Consider the following 17,613-nt stretch of genomic DNA (forward strand, 5'->3'; position numbering starts at 1 on the left):
GTTGGGATGGGGATGTACATCTCTTGGTCGTGCATCTGGTCAAGAGCTTGTTGTTTGATTTACTTTGTATGCATGAAATACAATGTAGCAAGCAACACGAGCGAGAAACTGCAATTGGTACCTGACTGATTGCGTCTCGTTGGTGTACTTCAGAGATTTTGGACGGCGTCATGCCTGATACCTGTCCATTCCAATGACCCAAAACTGGAATTCCTTTCTTTTCCATTGTCTGTCTCCCTCTTACATCTCCTGGCACCTGGCGAACTCGCGCCGAGATTCTCTGATACACCGTCTCCCCGTCGACAAGGAGGAGTCCTGTCAGCACCCGGACTCCGTCTACTGATCGTCCTCAATTCCTCCATCCTACCACTCCACCACCAAAGCCATACGAGTCAGCTGCGTGTCGCCATCGCCGCCCCTGACTCTTTGACCACCTATACTACATCCGCTCCAAGTCTTCCCAGCACCGCCACACGTTCTTTCTCCATCTTCTCCCTTCTTAGCGCGTACGATTTCTCCACTCCAAATCCATCTTCGAAGACGTAGAACACCTCTTCGAGAGAAAGGCTATGTTCGATGTCAGACCATCAGCTTAGTCCCTGGTACACTGCAGAGCGACAAGCACATGTCTCGAACCACACTCACCCCGAAGTTTCAGGATAGAGTAGATAACAGAACATCCATCCTAGTGTACATAGACCCGCGTACAGACCAAATGCTCCGCTTGGTGTGGCGGCGGTCATCAAGCTCAAGAACGTTGCGGAAATAAGAAGATTACACGACCTGTCCGATTGATATCAGCTCTGGCTCCGACTCAAACTGTATTTCACATATCGCTTACCAATTCGTAGCTGTGCTGATGGAAGTGCCTATCCCTCTTACCTCGAGCTTGAACAGCTCACCCTGCTGCCATGGGATATTACCCAGGCCCGTGGCGTAGCCAGCGACGTAAAGCAGCATTGAAAGCAGGACTAGGACCGAGAATGACTTCGGATAGTGAGAGCCTTTGACAAGGATACCACCAGTAGTCCGGGTTAAGTCTGGTAGTAGAAGGAAAGGGGTGTCAACGCTTTTGTGAGCATCAGTGTAGATCGGCCATGTGCTCACAGTGGAAGAATATAGCTGCCAGAACCAGAGAAACGATCATGATAGGTAAAGTGAAGAGCAACGTCTTTCGTCTACCGATAGGATCGACAAGCTAACGAAGCAAGATAAGTTACCATCAGTAGCGAGCAAAGCCTCGTTCGACATATTGCCGGCTACCTACTTTTAACGACACCAATGTGAACAGGAAATTTACTGCAGCAACGATCAACCCCACAGCTGTGGCATTGTCGAATCCTAACATAGCGAAGATCGTAGCAGAGTAATACCTGCATTCTGTGAGCATTCTTCGGCGATACACCATAGCAAGATAGGTCGCGCTAGACACTCAAACACACATGAGGGTATTGAAGCCGCACAGCTGCTGGATGGCCTGGAGCCCGCATCCAATGACTGTCAATCGCATGTCAGTCACAAATTGACGTGTCTGACGCGGCGATCACTTACTAAGACCACGCCTATTCGTTCCGACCAGTACAAGACTCTTGAGTCTTTCCAACCAGGTCGTGCTATCGTTGACCTCCTTACTTTGCTGGGCTGCCGTACGCATGATGTCTACTTTCTGATCCACTTGGGACGACGTTGCAAGTGGGTAAATTTTTGCCACGATGGCTCGAGCGGCATTTGTCTTCGATCGAAGGAGAAGAATACGTGCTTGAGGGAGCAATCATCGTTTAGCGTCAGCTTGTATCAGAGTTCCGGATGGACGAGCTAATTCACGAGATTCGGGCAAGAAACCAATGGCACAAAGCTGGATGATCGCCGGGACAGCACCAAGACCGACGATATACCTCCAACCTTTGGGAACGTGTTGAAATGCTGCTCCAATGGCTGTTGAGAGCAAGGAGCGAGGTCAGCGTACCGCCAGTGGATATCATAGTGTAGTTAGAATGGGATGACGCACCGTACGCAATCACTTGACCCAAAGTCACGACTACCGCATTCATCGTAACGAGCCTTCCTCTGATCTTGGTGGGGGAGAGTTCGCCAATGTACAGGGGGACGATGCAGGATGCCAGACCTACTCCTAACCCGACCACGAAACGGCCAGCTACCATTGCTGCGACATTGTGGCATGCCTGGGGACAGAAGTTAGGTCAGTCTGGGGTCGAGTGAAGACATCAAGATGGACCGGGAGTGTGACATGAAGGAGCAGTGGGGCGAGCGGCGCGAGCTGCTCTGGCAACGAAATGTATCTCTCGGATGAGAATAGACCTCGACACTTACAGCTTGACACAGTGACCCTGCAATGAAGACTACATTCGCAAGGATGATGACCAGCTTCCTCCCTGTATAATCCGACAATCCACCAGCGACAAGACCACCAAGTAAAGCACCGAGAGTGGTCGCCGAAGTGATCATTTCCTACGTCATGTTGAGTGAGTCATCGGTATACTCAGGTTCTCAAGTGGTGGGAGTTGGTTCGAGACTTACTGTCTGCCAAGTCGATAGTGAAACGCCGAGATCGTCACCGATGATCACCAGTACGCCAGAGATGGCAGCTGTGTCGTAGCCTGCATTTCGTCCTCAGTCTAGGGGATCTGTTAAGATGTTCGGGAGCTTACATACCGAATAAGAGACCTGATAGAGCAGCTGCAAAGACGAGGATCCATACGAACGCGGTCACCCTGTGAAGATACGCGCAAAATATGGAAGGATCAGTAACCGAGCAAAGACATGCAGAAAAGACAGTGTGAGGGGACAGTGTGAGGGGGATCTTATGATTAGACGACATACCGATCTTCCCCTTCTACATATACTGAACCCTCGTCCACCTCCCTGCCCCCGCCTGACACTATCTTACCGTTCTCATCTCTTACTATCTTGATATCCCCATTCGAGTCCTCACTCTCACTCCTCTTGAACAATTGTCTCCTCTCACCGAAATCTGACGAAGTGAGCGAAGGCGTAGAGGTTCCTGAGCCAGACGGAGACAGCGAATCTCTGGCTCTATCTCTCGCCTCGCCTGATATGAGACGTGAAGGAGATCCGATACTATTGCGGATGTGGGAGTACTCGTCCTCGGTCTGTGACATTCACGTAAGGGTGGGGTACGGTCGCGTAGTGCGAGCAGAGCAGAGCAGAATCGGTCGGGTAGACGGGGAGAATGGATGAAGGTTCGGTGAACCTTGGTGAATGCAGCAGCCTAGTGAAGGCTAGGATAGTACGTTTGGATCGATGTGTTCGATGGTATTGCTTCGCTGCAGGAAGATGTCACAAAGGTCAAAGAGATGGATGGATGTTCGAATACTCGTACACATCTGTTGATCCAATTCGGCTAAACTCTGATTCCCGGTTTAGATCTCCTCGGTCACTTCCGAGATGATAAGCATGTCCTAGAAAATTCCAAACTGTGCAAAGTGTTTGAGACTCAACATGTCCACCTTACTTGCAAAGGGATTGGCCTATCATGTAATTCTCTCGTGGACAGTGATTCTCGTTCCAGAAGTTGTTAGACGGGAAAGAAGTTATTCATTTCCGGATCAATCATGCTATTATCACTGGTGTTTACCACGTCACCCCTTCTTGTCCGTCGTCACTACCTGGCGCCCCTTGCTCGGAACGTACCATATCGGCATCTCCGTCCACTTCCATCTTGACATCCGCTTCCACCTCGCTCAAGGCTCTCCCCTCTGGTGTGGTGAAACCTGCCGCTGGACTATTCGTTGAAACGGTTGATCGACCCGTGGCCGGCCTTGCGTTTCCACCTATGTCACCTTCACCTCTGCCGCTACCTGCAGTCCCATCCGTGCTTCTTGACATCGAATTGGCATCCAAGACCCCTGGACCATCTGGTCCGATACCTGAGTCGAATGCCGGAGCCCGAGGCGCAGATGCCGATCTCTCCCGTTTCTCCCTTTTGACTGCCGCGATGATCTCCTCCAACGATGGGAGTTCCTTTCCTTTTATGGGCTCTGCGGTCTCCGACCGCGGCGGACTGGTCGTCACGCCTCTTCCTTCCGGAACAGGGGTCTGTTCCACTTCGACCCCTTTCTTCTTTTTCATACTTTTCCTCTTCTTCGGAGTGCCTTCATCCGCTCTCAGCTTCACGTTTCTTTCCCTCCTTTCCTCCTGCATCAATTCATCCAATCTCTTCGTGTCTTCCGCTTCGTCCCTTTCGTCCAACTTCTGTTCCTCTGCTCTGAACTCATCCCATCGCTCACACATCGCTCGAGCACCGATACTTTCTTGTAAGGGGTGGGCGAAATCCGGTCCAAAGTTGGTTTTCAGTTTGCCCTTTCCGAAACATGAGAACATGGGATAATAACCTAACGTTCCATCGTCGTGCAAAATTTCAACCTTCTCAGGATGGAGGTGATTTCCTTTCTTTCCGCTGTGGTTGGCAGGCGTATAGAGAGGCGGGAGAGGGGTGAAGTCGTACAGGTCGGTGAACGCTTCGCCCAATGGCTCGCCATTGAGGAAGAAAGATACGCTGGATCCTTCCAATGTTGCTGGAGTCCTTGCTTGAGGAGATGAATCCAGCTCGACATCCGCTTCTTTCTTTCCCTTCTTCGTATTCTTGGTTGTAGCGCCTTTCTTCCCTTTCCCCAGAGAGGCTGAGCCGCCATTCGCCTCCTTTCCACTGCCATTTGCTACTCCATCTCCGTTACCCAGCTTTTCCGCCTCCGCGGCGGCCTTCGTCGCAGCCGCCACCTTCCCTTCCCTGTCCACCATCGCATCCATCTCCCTACTCGGAGGATATTCCGGCATCTCGAAATAGCTTTGTCCCTTGTAGTTAAAATGCCGTCTTTGTCGTTTGATTGTAGCCGGATCATCTTTCCCTCTATCTTCCAGCGATGGTCGAGGTGGTAACGTGATGAGACAGCCTATCACGTCTCCTGTTGCGAATGACCTCCCATAAGGCTTCGGTCTTGACAGATGTACTTTTTCTCCGCCGACATCCCGTATAGCGTAAGAATATCCATCGGAGCCGACCGGCGCATCAACGTTACATTCTCTTCTCCCCCATCCGATTCTCACATGAGCATTCCCAGCATCAGAACCGGTACCTTTTCCACCACCAGCTGGACCGTTTCCCCGTTCGACAAGCACTTCATAGTACCATGTGCCTTCGCGAACGGCGACATTAGCTCGAGCAGATCGGAATCCGCGATCGTTCGTCATGGTAAGAGCTGTATGGGAGAGACGGAGGAATGCCGAACGATCAAGCCATGAGATATGGACGGGAGTCATTGGTGAGGGGTAAGGGATTGTGCGGTAGAAAGGTACCAGAGGATGGGGTGAAGGGTTAGGGGAAAGTGTACATGGAGCATAACGGAAGTCTGCGAGGTGTGTCAGCCACAAATCACTGCTTGAGAAGGCTGTGCCCTCATCGTTCCGAGTCTAGTGTGTGGCATGCTGCTTTTCAGCACAGACGTCCGCTCACTCTTTACGACCGGTATATCTGTCCACAAGAAACATTCCTCCCCACCATCCTTCCCGTCGCCGCTGCCTGCCACCACCGTCCCCAGCCTTGCAAATTGTCTTCTTTCCACATCGTCTCGCACAGCTTTGCCCTGAGCAGCTACCTGAGCTTGATGTTCGAGAGTCGAGGGACCTGGACCTGCTAGACCCGTCGAGGAAGTTGTGCTCGATGAGAAGTCTGGAAGGGCCGAGAGAGAAGCGTTGCCATCAGGGATGGGAACAGGAGCAGGGGTGGAGGTGGATGATCGTGAGGAGGCGGTGTGCGACAGTCGACGCTTTTTGGTAGGTTGGTAAGTCGTCATTGTCGATCAGTGTCCCCCGTGGGACTGTGAGAGAAGAACAAAGTAGGGAGAGAAGAGGAGAACGGTCATTATTGTGATGTTGGAAAACACCGTTCCGAAGCACTCGCGTGGATTAGCTGATGAAGGTCACCGTGGGAAACTCGATGGCTGGTGCGGGCGTCATTCGGGCCGAGAACTGTCATCATTGGGTCGAGCACCATGATTTGATTCGCAAGAATGCATGGATGGCATATATGCATGGAAAGGCTTCTGGGCAAGCACTAGATCGACGGCTGAGATCTTCATAGTGGGTAGGCGAGATGCATGTTAGCTTCGTTGCAGAGGATCAGATCGTTTGACCGTGCAAGTAAACCACTGAGCGGTTGATTCGATTACCGCCGGTCCCGGATGTTCGGCACCTTTTCGGTTGTCACTCACTGCTGCTGCATTCTGGTCTCCAGCCTTTGAAAGATATCAATCAGTCGTTACTTTTGGTTTCCTTTCTGTCTTTTGTTTCATGTCTGGTGTTTGATTGCACAGCACATACCTTCAAATTCAGTATCAAAAGGTCTTAACCCCTCTGGAATAGCATCTCAAGATGGTGGTCGCAGAGCTCAAATCCGATAACCCCTCATTCGTCCTCCACGGGATCGAGAATGTCAAGTTTGAAGATGTGAGTGGGATTGTTTTGCGCCGTGAAGTCTTGGCTTTGGCATAGACACTGATGTGATCCGCTTCAATCTCCCTTTCTCATGTCGAATCGTTTCACGGACGATCTTAAATTCTGACCTTTCGACTTGATGCGCGACTCCTTCCAATGTCATTTCGCCGGCAAATTTATCACCCTATCATCAACACCACAGCGTCCCATCCCTGAGATCCAATCGGACCAAGTCATCGTCCAAATCTCCAAGACAGGTATCTGCGGCTCAGACGTCCACTACCTCCAACATGGCAAGATCGGCTCTTTCGTCCTCGAAGAACCGATGTGTCTCGGCCACGAATCGTCAGGTGTCGTCGTCAAGCTTGGACCGGACGTCAAGCAGGATACGGGTCTGGAAGTTGGGAGTAGAGTGGCGTTGGAACCTGGAATGTGCTGTAGAACTTGTGACAGCTGTAAGAGGGGGCAGTATGAGGTGGGTTTCTGTCTCTTGGTCTCAGCTCGTGACGAAGCGTTCGTTGGACTGACGTGATGCTTTGGAATTAGCTGTGCCCGCATATGACTTTTGCTGCTACTCCTCCTTATGTCTACGGTACTCTCTGTCGATACTGTGAGTGGAAGTTCTGAGCTTGATCTCTGATCAGCGTTTCTGGCCACTCGTCCCTCTCCTCTCCTCCGCGGATTGCTCCTGCCTGTATCACCCGCTCTCATGCTGACACCGGCTCTCATCATTCCATCCAGACGTCCTCCCTGCGGATCTTCTGCACCTCCTCCCAGACTCCGTCTCGCTCGAAGACGGTGCAATGATGGAACCTCTCTCCGTCGCCGTCCATTCCGTATCCACCCTCGGTCAAATCAAGTCTGACCAAGTCGTCATTGTCTTCGGAGCCGGTCCTGTCGGTCTCCTGTGTATGGCTGTTGCGAAAGCCCTCGGAGCGAGAAGGGTCATCGCTGTTGATATTCAGAAGGAAAGATTGGATTTCGCCAAGAGTTACACGGCAACTGATACATTCCTTCCGGTGAGTGGGATCGTGTCTCCTCAGCTTTGCTGCGACTAGGGTCTGCGACAATCAAACTGGTATTTGGTCACAGCAAAGCTGACAGAGCCCCCATACACGCGCAGGGTCCCAAAGACCCCAATGAGGAACTCGAGATCTACACCACTCGTGTGGTTGAGGAAATCCAGGCAACTCTCAATATCCCTACACGAGGCAAGGGCGCTGTTGATCTTGCCATTGAGGCATCTGGTGCGCCTACTTGTGTTCAGATGGGATTGGAAATCTTGAAGCCTGCGTGAGTGTGTTAGAAGAGAATTTTCATATGTCGAGCCCCCATCCAATCGATTACAACGTACCAAGACCGGAACACATTCCGTTATGACTCGAGACTGGAGCTGATGATGTGATTGCGTTCACAGCGGAACTTATGTCCAAGTCGGTATGGGAGCCAAGATGACCCTCCCTGTCCCGCTCTTCCACATCATCACCAAACAACTCAAAGTGATCGGATCGTTCCGATACGGAGCGGGAGATTACCCATTGGCCATCTCACTTGTCGAAAGAGGTCTGGTCGATCTTAAGCCGCTCGTCACGCAGCGATTCGAATTTGACGATGCGAAAGAAGCGTTTGAAGCGACTAAGTTGGGGAGAGGGAAAGATGGCAAGGGGGTGATCAAGTGTATTATCAATGCGCCAAAGTAATCGAGCGAGCGAGTGAGCGAGGATGCGGGATGGCGCATGGCACGGGTCGAAAGGAATGGGGAATGTTTGGTCGACGTAGGAGACAAGGAATAGAATTTGGTAGATGATTGCATGATATTCAAAAGAGCTCAATAATGGAAGAGATAGAACGGACAATGAATTCAGGCTGAATCAGAATGAACAAGTGACACGGTCCGAAACGCACATGCCTTGCACTGATCAGATCTTTGCCAGAGTACCCTCTTTCCGTGCCAGAAGCATTAACAGCGCGCTTGCATATGATAGTACGATGTAAATAACTTGACCTATATCACAGAACCATGCTAAAATCTTCGTTCACGTCTTGTCCTGGTACCCTGTCGAACGAACTGCACAGCAAGGCATGAGCAATACACGCTGCGATCCTCCTGTCGGATCCCAGCTCTCGCTTATCTGGTCTTGATGATACCCGCGTTGATCAATTTCTGGATCTTTTGAGCGATCTACGTTGAACACATGTCAGCTGCGAGTCTGCTTCCTTGTTCGAAAAGCCATCAGCTCACCATAGGGTTCTTCATGTGGTCGTTCAGCGCTCTGGGGTTCTGCTGACCATCGGCAAGGATCTCTGCATTACGCAAACCTCATTAGTATTTGAGGATATCAATGAAAGCCCAAGCGAACTCACGCCTCATGATGGGATCAGCCATGATCTCCTGGACCTCGGGATCCCTCATTGCTCGCTCATAAGTTTGCTCGTCTGTCTCAGTGGATCGTTGTGATTGCAATTCCATGAGGACCTTGGACATGTTGGTCTCCAGTTCTCGCGTGTGCTAGAATTTGTAAAAACATCAGCGATCGCCTCGCAAGATGGCCATTTGATGGGAAGACACCAAAGATATAATCACCTTCTTCTCAGTGTCCGCCTCGGTGGCCCTCTGGAGGGTCTCGAGAGCCTTTGTGTGGTCCTTCATGGCCTCCTGCACCAAGGCTTTTCGGATGTAGGCCTTGATGAATGAAGGATCGATGCTAATAGCAGTCTCGGCATCCTTCAAAGCTTCAGGCATAGCCATGAGCTTGTGGTAACATGCCGCTCGGTTGTTGTAAGCTCGAGGGTCGGTCCTGCATTTCGTCCATTTCAGTCAACTTCGTCTACATCGCATAGTGCAGATTGAACCAACTCACGGCAATCGCTTGATAGCCTCAGTGTAGTGCTTGACCGCGGTAGCAAAGTCACCACCCTTAAACGATGTGTTACCCTCTGCTCGCGCAGCTTCAGCCTTCTCGGGATCAATATAAGCTTGCTTGTCCTTCTCTGCCTTGGCCTTCTCTGCTTCGCGAAGCTTGGTGAGGATGTCAGGAGTTCGGTGTTCAGTCAACGATTTGCCGAGGAACTTGATGGCATTCTCAAGGTCGTCTTTCTTTCGGTAAGCGGTACCGATACGTCCGAAGGCTCTACAAGAATAATGTCGTTAGCTCAAAGTGCAGCGATGCGTTCCATCCAGCTGGACGTACTTGGCAAAGGTCTTGTAGTCTGCTCGGAGCTCATGTCCTTCCTCAACGGCCTTCTCGCAAACCTCAATACACTTGTCATATTCAGCTCTCTCAAAGTAAACAGCTACATCCATGGTTAGCTACGAATTTCCAGGCATGCAATGAAGTCAGCTCACCTGAGAGGTTTAGAAGGAAGGTAACATCTTTGGGATACAACTCCCAAGCCTTCTCGTAGAATTGGATGGCCTCGTCGAACTTCCTCGCCTTGTAGGCAGCATTGCCTTTCGCCTTGGTCTCCTCTGCTTCCTTCTTAGCAGCAGCGTCATCCGAAACTGGCTCGTCAACTTCCATCGGCTCCTCCTTGACTTCCTCCTTAGGCTCGGGTTTCTTCTGTGCGGGCGCGGGAGCAGCAGGAGTAGGTTTGGACGACGAGGCTTCGGGTTTCATTTGGGTGTAACCTTCTGGAACTTCATTGGATCCTTCAGGTCGCTCCATTGCGTCCTATCGAAACGATTGAGACAGTCAGCTTCATCCGTCTGAGACTTGACCTGTTGATCAGCTCACGATATCGATACCCATCATCACACCCAGAGCGGTCAGCGTTCTAGGATCTCCCATGATACTCTGCATGTCTCTTCCTCCTGTCGCTTGCAGTCGTGCGATCTGACTCCTGAACGCCGGATCCTTCATGAATTCTCTGGTCTTCGGGTGATTCTCCAACTTGGTCATCATACCAGGATCAGAGAAGATCTTCCCTAATCCCGTATCTCCTCCAGGGGTGAAAGGAGAAGCACTGTCGTTCTCCATCGCTCGCTGGACGTCAGCGAGACCTTTAGAGCAGACGGTGTTGGAGGGTTCGACTTCGAGACCGGCTTCGTACGCCATGACTGCTTCTGGGTATTGACGGAGTCCGTGAAGAGCAGCTCCTTTGCGAGCGTGACCTTTAGCAAAGGAAGGAGAGATTTTGATACACTACAATCGTCCATGGTGGTCAGTTTCAGACTGTCTTCACTCGAATCAATCCCGTTGCGACAACTGTACTTACCTCTTCAGCATCGTCCAAGGCACCTCGCCAGTCCTTCAGACCCGCTTTGCTCGCTGATCGATTAGAATACAAAACATGGTTTTGTGGGTCGAGGGCGATGGCATCGGAGTACAGCTTCGAAGCTGTGGAGTAGTCCTTCGCTGAGAATGCCTTGTTTGCCTCAGCTTTGATGGCAGCGGCCTATCGTAGAGAGGTTGGTCAGCTGTGTTCTCCGAAGGCGATGGGACGAAAAACAGCTCACGTCTGACATTGTGATGATTTCGCGAGGTCTCTCGTATTTGCTTTTGTTTTGGGAATGTCTGGGAAGAAAAGGAAGAGAAGAAGAAGAAGAAGAAGAAGCTGTTGAGATGAAATATGTGTATGGGAGTGAGCGATTCACCATCATCATCGAAAGCTCGAGAAACGGGCGACATCCTCCACCACGGGGGGACCATATCACCGGAACCAGATTTATCTGAATTGCCAGTTATACAGATTGCCACGTCAGCTCATGTTCTCGCGGACGCGAGGAAATTACCCTGAAGCTGAAGACGCGTCTCGTCCATCAACTCATCTCAACTTCTCTCATTCAGCCAACCTCATCTTCTGACATCTATTGCTCTGACATCTCATCATCTCGTCGGCAGCTCTCACGGCAACAGTCGTATCATTTGCTCGATCCAAGAGGAGTACCACCGCTCGACGATTCATCATGGCTGATATCAACAACACTCAAGATGCTCTGCCCCTCCTCGCGGACGATCTCATGCGGGATAGGGCTCGTCAGTTCGTCGAATTTCTCGATGACGATGTATGTCTGAGACTCTCCTCCCATTGATGGTGTGCTATCGCTGTCGTCGGGCTGATGGTTCTGCGCTCTAGACCCAGGCCAGTTACAACTATCGAGAAGGCATCAAGCGCATGCTCGATATGGAGCAAGTTCGACTTATCGTCAACCTTGACGATCTGAGAGATTACGACAGGACTTATGCCGATGGATTACTGCTTCAACCCACTTCGTACCTGCCAGCGTTGGACGCTGCTCTCACCCAGCTAGTGCAGAGTCTACATGACCCTGTCAAGCATAAAATCGGAGGGAAAGAATGTAAGTGATAGCTGGTAGGCACAGTCCCTAGTACTGGAAAGCTGATCGATATGCGGTAGACTACGTCGGATTGCGAGGATCTTTCGGCCAACAACATTGCAATCCAAGAACACTGCGAAGTCATCAGCTCGGAAAGATGGTCAGCTTGGAGGGTATCGTCACACGATGTGAGCTCGCTCTTCGGTGATTTTGTGGAACACGTTCAAGCTGATCCCTACGAAACAACAGGTTCGCTCGTCCGACCAAAAATGCTCAAATCAATTCACTACTGTCCGCCAACACACAAGTTCCACTCCCGTACATACCACGACGCTACTATCATTGCGCCTTCCTCAAGTCTTACAGGCTCCACCACTGTCATTCCTCAAGATGATGGGGAGGGCCATGCCTTGCTCATGGAGTATGGCTTATCTACTTTCAGAGATCATCAGACCATCTCTATACAAGAGATGCCCGAACGAGCTCCAGCTGGTCAGCTCCCTAGAGGTGTGGAGGTCGTGCTAGCAGACGACTTGGTAGATTGCTGTAAGCCGGGTGACAGGATCCAGCTGGTCGGAGTGTACAAGAGTTCAGGAGGAGGTGCCGGTGCAAGAGGTTTTCAGTGAGTCAACGGCAATTGGTTGTCGCGACAAGCTAATCCGTCTTATGTAGGACGTCGCTTATTGCGAACAATGTGATCTTGCTCTCGTCGAAGCAAGGTGGTGGTATTGCTCAAACTCCCTTGACCGATACCGATATCCGTAATATCAACAAGTTGTCAAAACGACGCAACATCTTCCATCTGCTGTCCCAATCCCTCGCACCCTCAATCTTCGGCTCAGACTACATCAAATCAGCTATCCTTCTGCTCTTGCTTGGAGGAGAGGAGAAGAACTTGAAGAATGGTGCTCATATTCGTGGTGACATCAATATTCTCATGGTCGGTGATCCTTCGACCGCCAAGAGTCAAATGTTGAGATTCGTCCTCAACACCGCTCCTCTGGCCATCGCGACAACAGGCCGAGGAAGTTCAGGTGTCGGTTTGACTGCTGCTGTTACAACCGACAAGGACACTGGTGAGCATGGATCTCGCCTTGAGAGAGCTCAATCCGGAGCAAAATCTGACTGTCGCATTTGCAGGGGAGAGACGACTCGAGGCTGGTGCGATGGTCCTCGCAGACAGAGGTGTTGTCTGTATCGACGAGTTCGACAAGATGTCGGAAGTCGACCGTGTGGCCATTCACGAAGTCATGGAACAGCAGACCGTCACCATTGCTAAGGCCGGTATCCACACTTCACTCAACGCTCGATGCAGTGTAGTGGCTGCTGCCAACCCCATTTATGGTCAAGTGAGTACAGCTAAGATCTGACCTTGTCCGAGAGTATCTCTGACGATTTTCCCTGTAGTACGATGTCCACAAAGACCCTCACCGAAACATTGCTCTTCCCGACTCGCTTCTGTCCCGTTTCGATTTGCTGTTTGTGGTGACCGATGATACCGACGAGCAGAGGGACCGAATGATCTCAGAGCATGTCTTAAGGATGCACCGATATCTTCAACCTGGTGTTGAGGAGGGTGAGTCGCTCGGTACCGTAAATCTAGCGGATCGATCGCGGCTAACAGGTGCTTTTCAGGTGCGCCCGCTGTTGAGAACATCAACCAGAATCTCGATGTCGGAGGCGACGAGCAGGAATCGCGCACCACCGAGACACCTGTCTTCGAGAAGTTCAACCCTCTTCTTCACGGTGGTGTCACCACTTCCTCTGGACGAGGTGCCAATAAGCGGAAGGAAGTTCTGAACATCGGTTTCGTGAAGAAGTACATCCAGTACGCGAAGAACAGAATCCACCCAACCCTTACGAAGGGTGCTGCGGACTGGATCGTTAACGTTTACAGTGCTTTGAGAAACGATGATCTCGCCGGGAACCAAAAGAGGGTGAGATGGTCTACCAAAACCGGGAATGGACTGTAGCTGACTGAGTCCGATCAGACCTCGCCTCTCACTGCTCGTACGCTCGAAACCCTCATTCGTCTCTCTACCGCCCATGCAAAAGCACGACTATCAGCCAACGTTGACGAACGAGACGCGATGGCCGCTGAAGAGATTCTCCGATTCGCCTTATTCAAGGAGGTGCTTAAGCCGGAGCGAAGAAAGAGGAGAAAGCTCAACACTGGGCAATCTGTGGAGGATGACAGTGATGCTTCGAGTGAAGAGGAAGGGGAGGACGAGGTGGTCGGCGGTGTTACTGAGAGTCAGAGGGAGAGAGCTAGAGAGAAGGCAAGAAGGATGGAAGGTGGTCCAGCCAGAAGATCAGGTGCACGTGGAGGAGGCTCTGCTGGACCTGGTTCAGCAGCTGGGGATGCAGCGAGTCGACCACCACCGGCTGTGCCAGAGGACGATGAGGATGATTACGAAATGGGAGAAGCGGAAGCCTCCCTAGCACTTGAACCTGAACCCGAACCTGAAACGAACACGGAAGAATCGACAACAACTTCGGCTGGTGACTTGTCGCAGGATCGATTAGATCTGTTCAGATCTAGATTATCACATGTCTTCGAATCGGACCTAGGGGCAGATGGGATTGTCGAATTTGACGACTTAGTCCCGAAGATCAACGACGGGTTGGAGGTTGGTGATTTGTTTGGGAACAGAGAAGCGAGAATTGCTGTGGACAGGATGAACGAGAGAAACGAGATTATGTATGCGGACGGAACGGTCTACAAAGTTTAGGTAGAGAGTGATTCGTAATTAGCTCCCATTTTGTTGTTCTTTAGTTTTCTTTGGATTGGTCTGCTTGATGCACCGATAATGGATCTGAACATTGTTATATGACTTGTTTTGCATTGTCCCTTCGACTGACGGCCCGAACGACAAGCAGTGACTACAACTATGTGCTAATTTGACCTACTGTCCTCCTCCCAATCCGACGAATTGCTGTGATTCCCAAGCGTGAAGTATACCGTTACGTTTGGCTCGCCTCCTTCGCCAATTCCTCCTTGAAATCCTTGACGGCCAACCCGAATCCGGTCTCCGTATCATCCGCCTCGAAACCCATCTTCAAGAAATCGGTATTATCATACTCGCCCGCCCAGGTCTTACAGATATTAATGACAGCTTGATCTTTCTGGAATTTGACCAACGACAATTTGTCTTTACCTCCATGTTCGACAAGAGCCTCAACGATCTGTCTCGGTCTGACTTTTATCCCTGGGATATTGATACTTCTCCCTTCCCCTTCCCCGAAGTTGCTCTCTGGCATACACAACGCCCAGGCAATGTTCCTCACCACGGTCTTGGTTCGACTGCACCAGAAAGGCATGTCGTCGAGCGCCGGGTCGTCAAGGGACGACGCGATGGGACAGATGGCTTCGACGCCCTGAAGAGGTTCGCGGATCAGGCCCGAGATGAATGAGGAGGCTGCGGAGGAGGGAGCTCCGGGTCGAATGGCGACGGTTGGGAGACGGACGGAACGGGTATTCAGGTAGCCTAGTGACAGTTTATTGTTAGATCAATTCTGTGCGAGAAGATCGTGGCAGGGCGAAGGAGGGATCAAGGGGTAAGGGGCTGGATGCCGAGCACAGACTGACCAAACCTGACCAGACTTGACTGTGCTCGTCGTAATAAGAGGAACAACACCCACCTTTCCTGCCATAATCGTACACGTACAACTCCATGATAGTCTTCTGTACCCCATAACTTGACCCAGGGATGATGGGTGTATCTTTGGGTACAACATAGTCCTGAGGTCGACATTTTGGACCTCCGTAAACGGCTAATGACGAGACGAAGACGTAGATCGGTCGAGGATCACCCTCAGAAAGAGTCGACTGGGCGTGGGTGTGGGTGTACTTTAAAAGGTTGAGGTTGGAGTCGACATTGACGGCGTATCCAAGGGGGAAGTTTGCTTCGGCTCCTCCAGACATGACTCCGCTGTGGAAATTGGTAGGGATCAGTCACAGGCTGTTCTTCGGTGGATGGGCACTCACTGTAACGCAAACACTCCATCGACCTTCTCACCGTCGAACAACCCCTTTAGCTCTGCCTCTTTGCCGAGATCCGCCTTTACACATCGCAATCGTTTGGAGTCCGTGATTCCATGGTTAGGAGGCTCGACAATGTCCGTAGCGATGATCTTGATATCCTTGAATAGGGAGAGGAGGAGCTGGACGAGCTGTTGACCGACAAATCCTTGAGATGACCAAGAATAGGTCAGTACGGCTTGAAACAACGCTGCCAGTCCTTATGACCAGGAGAGGGAGAGGGAATGAGTCGCTTACCTCCCGCACCGGACACAAGGACTGTCTTGACGTGAGGAGGAAGTTTGAGCGCATCGTAAGTGGGAGCTACCATTGTGTATACTGTAGTGCAAAGCCGTGGATGCAGCAGGAATCGATATAGATGAATGAGGATATGCTTCGCTTCGCGACTCAGATAGATAAACAGACAGACAGACCTAGCTGTTCCCGACGATTCAGAATCGGGTTCGGTAACGGTATAAGCCGGCAAGATCACCTTTTCGCGGTCCGGATCCGGTCCGCATAGTGGGTTGTTTCTCTACGAGATGTGGCAGCTGGCAGGGTTTTACAAAGAAGACGGGTCGTTTGCCTTTGAACAGTTGAGATCTCAACATGAGCCAGCTTCAGTCATCTCCAGTAGATGCATAGCATCAGACACTTTGTACCCCAATATTGAGTCAATCTCAGCTACTCGTGACCAGCTTTCAGATTCATCGTACCAGACAGCGCCCCCTTTTCGCGATCTACTGTACTTTAAACGTGCATATCAACTGTAATCGACTCGCATCCTTGCTTCACCCATAATACCTAGTCCCGAGCGGGCTCCTTACCCTTTCGATTTCCTGAAGTGTCAGCACCAGGCGTGGTTTCTTCGTCCTGAACTACAGGGGTGAGCCACGTCAATGTTGGAGCTGGTCTCTTCCATGCCTCTTCCGTCTGAGGATCGATAGGAGGCGGTTTCAAGTCAGCGTCACTTTCCCAGCGCCTCCTCCGTCTTTTCTTGGATTCACGGGTGCTGTGGTCCAGAGTCCCAGCCATCTCGAGGTCTCTTGTACTTGTAGACTCGGCGATGGTACTTCCCACGTCATGGCAATCCACTTGTTGCATCCTGTCTGGCTGTGCACTCTGATCTTCCCCCGTGGCAATGGTCGATTCCCCAGCTTGGTCGGCAAAGGACATTTTAGGGGAATTGCTCAAGGGCAAGAGTGTGACGGAGCCGATGGTTGGTGGGTAGGTGGCCGTACTCTGTCTATTGACACGTTCTCTGCTTCTGCGTTCAATGTCTCCCTGCACTCTTCGATGGTTTCAGCCGAGGACGAGAACACGAGGCAACGCCACTGATGAAAGTGTTACAACTCTCACCTTTTTGAGAGCATCTTCCAAGGAGCCTCTCCCCTGGGTTGACCCCATCCTGCAGGGTATGCGTCGTGCATCTCTTGAGCGCTTCGGGACGTGCTGCCACCTGAAGGTTGATTGGTTGTGTTGCTGTCCATGTTCGTGACTTGATGATATGGCATCGAATCTGTCTCTGCCCATACCACCGGGGGCTTTAAGATGTCTGTTCAGGTGTGACTTTGCAACATACCTATCATTGCGCTGATGAAAACAATCTACTGACACTGCAATTTAGCACTTATCTTCTCTGCATGAAGGTATGTCTTTCATTAGAAGGCCAGCACGCAGTCTCCTCCTTTGAGTTTCTGCTCCACTTCAGGCGCAAAGTCCTGTGCAAGACCATGTCGATTTGTTTTTCAACGTTGCGATCAACGATATGAAGCTGCGTACCGGACCTCATATCACGTCCTTTCAACCGAATGACATTGAGACACATACTGTCTGTCTCTGC

General features: G+C 51.2%; 7 protein-coding genes across 7 annotated transcripts; 2 read left to right on the forward strand and 5 right to left on the reverse strand.

Moving 5' to 3' along the window:
* Positions 1–434: 434 nt before the first annotated feature.
* On the reverse strand, positions 435–3,140 carry IAR55_001412 (uncharacterized protein; the record flags this gene model as incomplete). The annotated part of the gene is made up of 13 exons (XM_066944539.1): positions 435–567; positions 646–783; positions 842–1,040; positions 1,108–1,198; positions 1,268–1,373; positions 1,443–1,497; positions 1,552–1,758; positions 1,825–1,935; positions 2,009–2,183; positions 2,332–2,469; positions 2,539–2,618; positions 2,674–2,732; positions 2,842–3,140. 13 exons carry the CDS (start codon positions 3,138–3,140, stop codon positions 435–437), a joined length of 1,791 nt encoding a protein of 596 aa, XP_066804462.1.
* A 472-nt stretch (positions 3,141–3,612) lies between these two features.
* Positions 3,613–5,831, reverse strand: IAR55_001413 (uncharacterized protein; the record flags this gene model as incomplete). Its single annotated transcript, XM_066944540.1, has 2 exons — positions 3,613–5,387; positions 5,492–5,831. 2 exons carry the CDS (start codon positions 5,829–5,831, stop codon positions 3,613–3,615), a joined length of 2,115 nt encoding a protein of 704 aa, XP_066804463.1.
* A 577-nt stretch (positions 5,832–6,408) lies between these two features.
* IAR55_001414 (chlorophyll synthesis pathway protein BchC) lies at positions 6,409–8,171 on the forward strand (the record flags this gene model as incomplete). Its single annotated transcript, XM_066944541.1, has 6 exons — positions 6,409–6,483; positions 6,674–6,946; positions 7,018–7,081; positions 7,213–7,490; positions 7,595–7,764; positions 7,889–8,171. 6 exons carry the CDS (start codon positions 6,409–6,411, stop codon positions 8,169–8,171), a joined length of 1,143 nt encoding a protein of 380 aa, XP_066804464.1.
* A 428-nt stretch (positions 8,172–8,599) lies between these two features.
* IAR55_001415 (uncharacterized protein) lies at positions 8,600–10,936 on the reverse strand (the record flags this gene model as incomplete). Its single annotated transcript, XM_066944542.1, has 10 exons — positions 8,600–8,653; positions 8,714–8,775; positions 8,836–8,980; positions 9,056–9,269; positions 9,333–9,602; positions 9,663–9,765; positions 9,818–10,142; positions 10,206–10,613; positions 10,687–10,866; positions 10,928–10,936. 10 exons carry the CDS (start codon positions 10,934–10,936, stop codon positions 8,600–8,602), a joined length of 1,770 nt encoding a protein of 589 aa, XP_066804465.1.
* A 441-nt stretch (positions 10,937–11,377) lies between these two features.
* Positions 11,378–14,481, forward strand: IAR55_001416 (uncharacterized protein; the record flags this gene model as incomplete). The annotated part of the gene is made up of 9 exons (XM_066944543.1): positions 11,378–11,476; positions 11,548–11,770; positions 11,830–11,937; positions 11,999–12,371; positions 12,422–12,825; positions 12,890–13,098; positions 13,157–13,325; positions 13,385–13,686; positions 13,741–14,481. The coding sequence occupies 9 exons, from the start codon at positions 11,378–11,380 to the stop codon at positions 14,479–14,481; spliced, it is 2,628 nt and encodes an 875-aa protein (XP_066804466.1).
* A 232-nt stretch (positions 14,482–14,713) lies between these two features.
* Positions 14,714–16,101, reverse strand: IAR55_001417 (uncharacterized protein; the record flags this gene model as incomplete). Its single annotated transcript, XM_066944544.1, has 4 exons — positions 14,714–15,237; positions 15,392–15,681; positions 15,738–15,939; positions 16,029–16,101. 4 exons carry the CDS (start codon positions 16,099–16,101, stop codon positions 14,714–14,716), a joined length of 1,089 nt encoding a protein of 362 aa, XP_066804467.1.
* Positions 16,102–16,574: 473 nt separating this feature from the next.
* IAR55_001418 (uncharacterized protein) lies at positions 16,575–17,260 on the reverse strand (the record flags this gene model as incomplete). Its single annotated transcript, XM_066944545.1, has 2 exons — positions 16,575–17,016; positions 17,130–17,260. The coding sequence occupies 2 exons, from the start codon at positions 17,258–17,260 to the stop codon at positions 16,575–16,577; spliced, it is 573 nt and encodes a 190-aa protein (XP_066804468.1).
* Between the last annotated feature and the right edge of the window lie 353 nt (positions 17,261–17,613).

Source organism: Kwoniella newhampshirensis, chromosome 3 (assembly GCF_039105145.1).
Source record: "Kwoniella newhampshirensis strain CBS 13917 chromosome 3, whole genome shotgun sequence".
NCBI classification, from domain to species: Eukaryota; Fungi; Basidiomycota; class Tremellomycetes; order Tremellales; family Cryptococcaceae; genus Kwoniella; species Kwoniella newhampshirensis.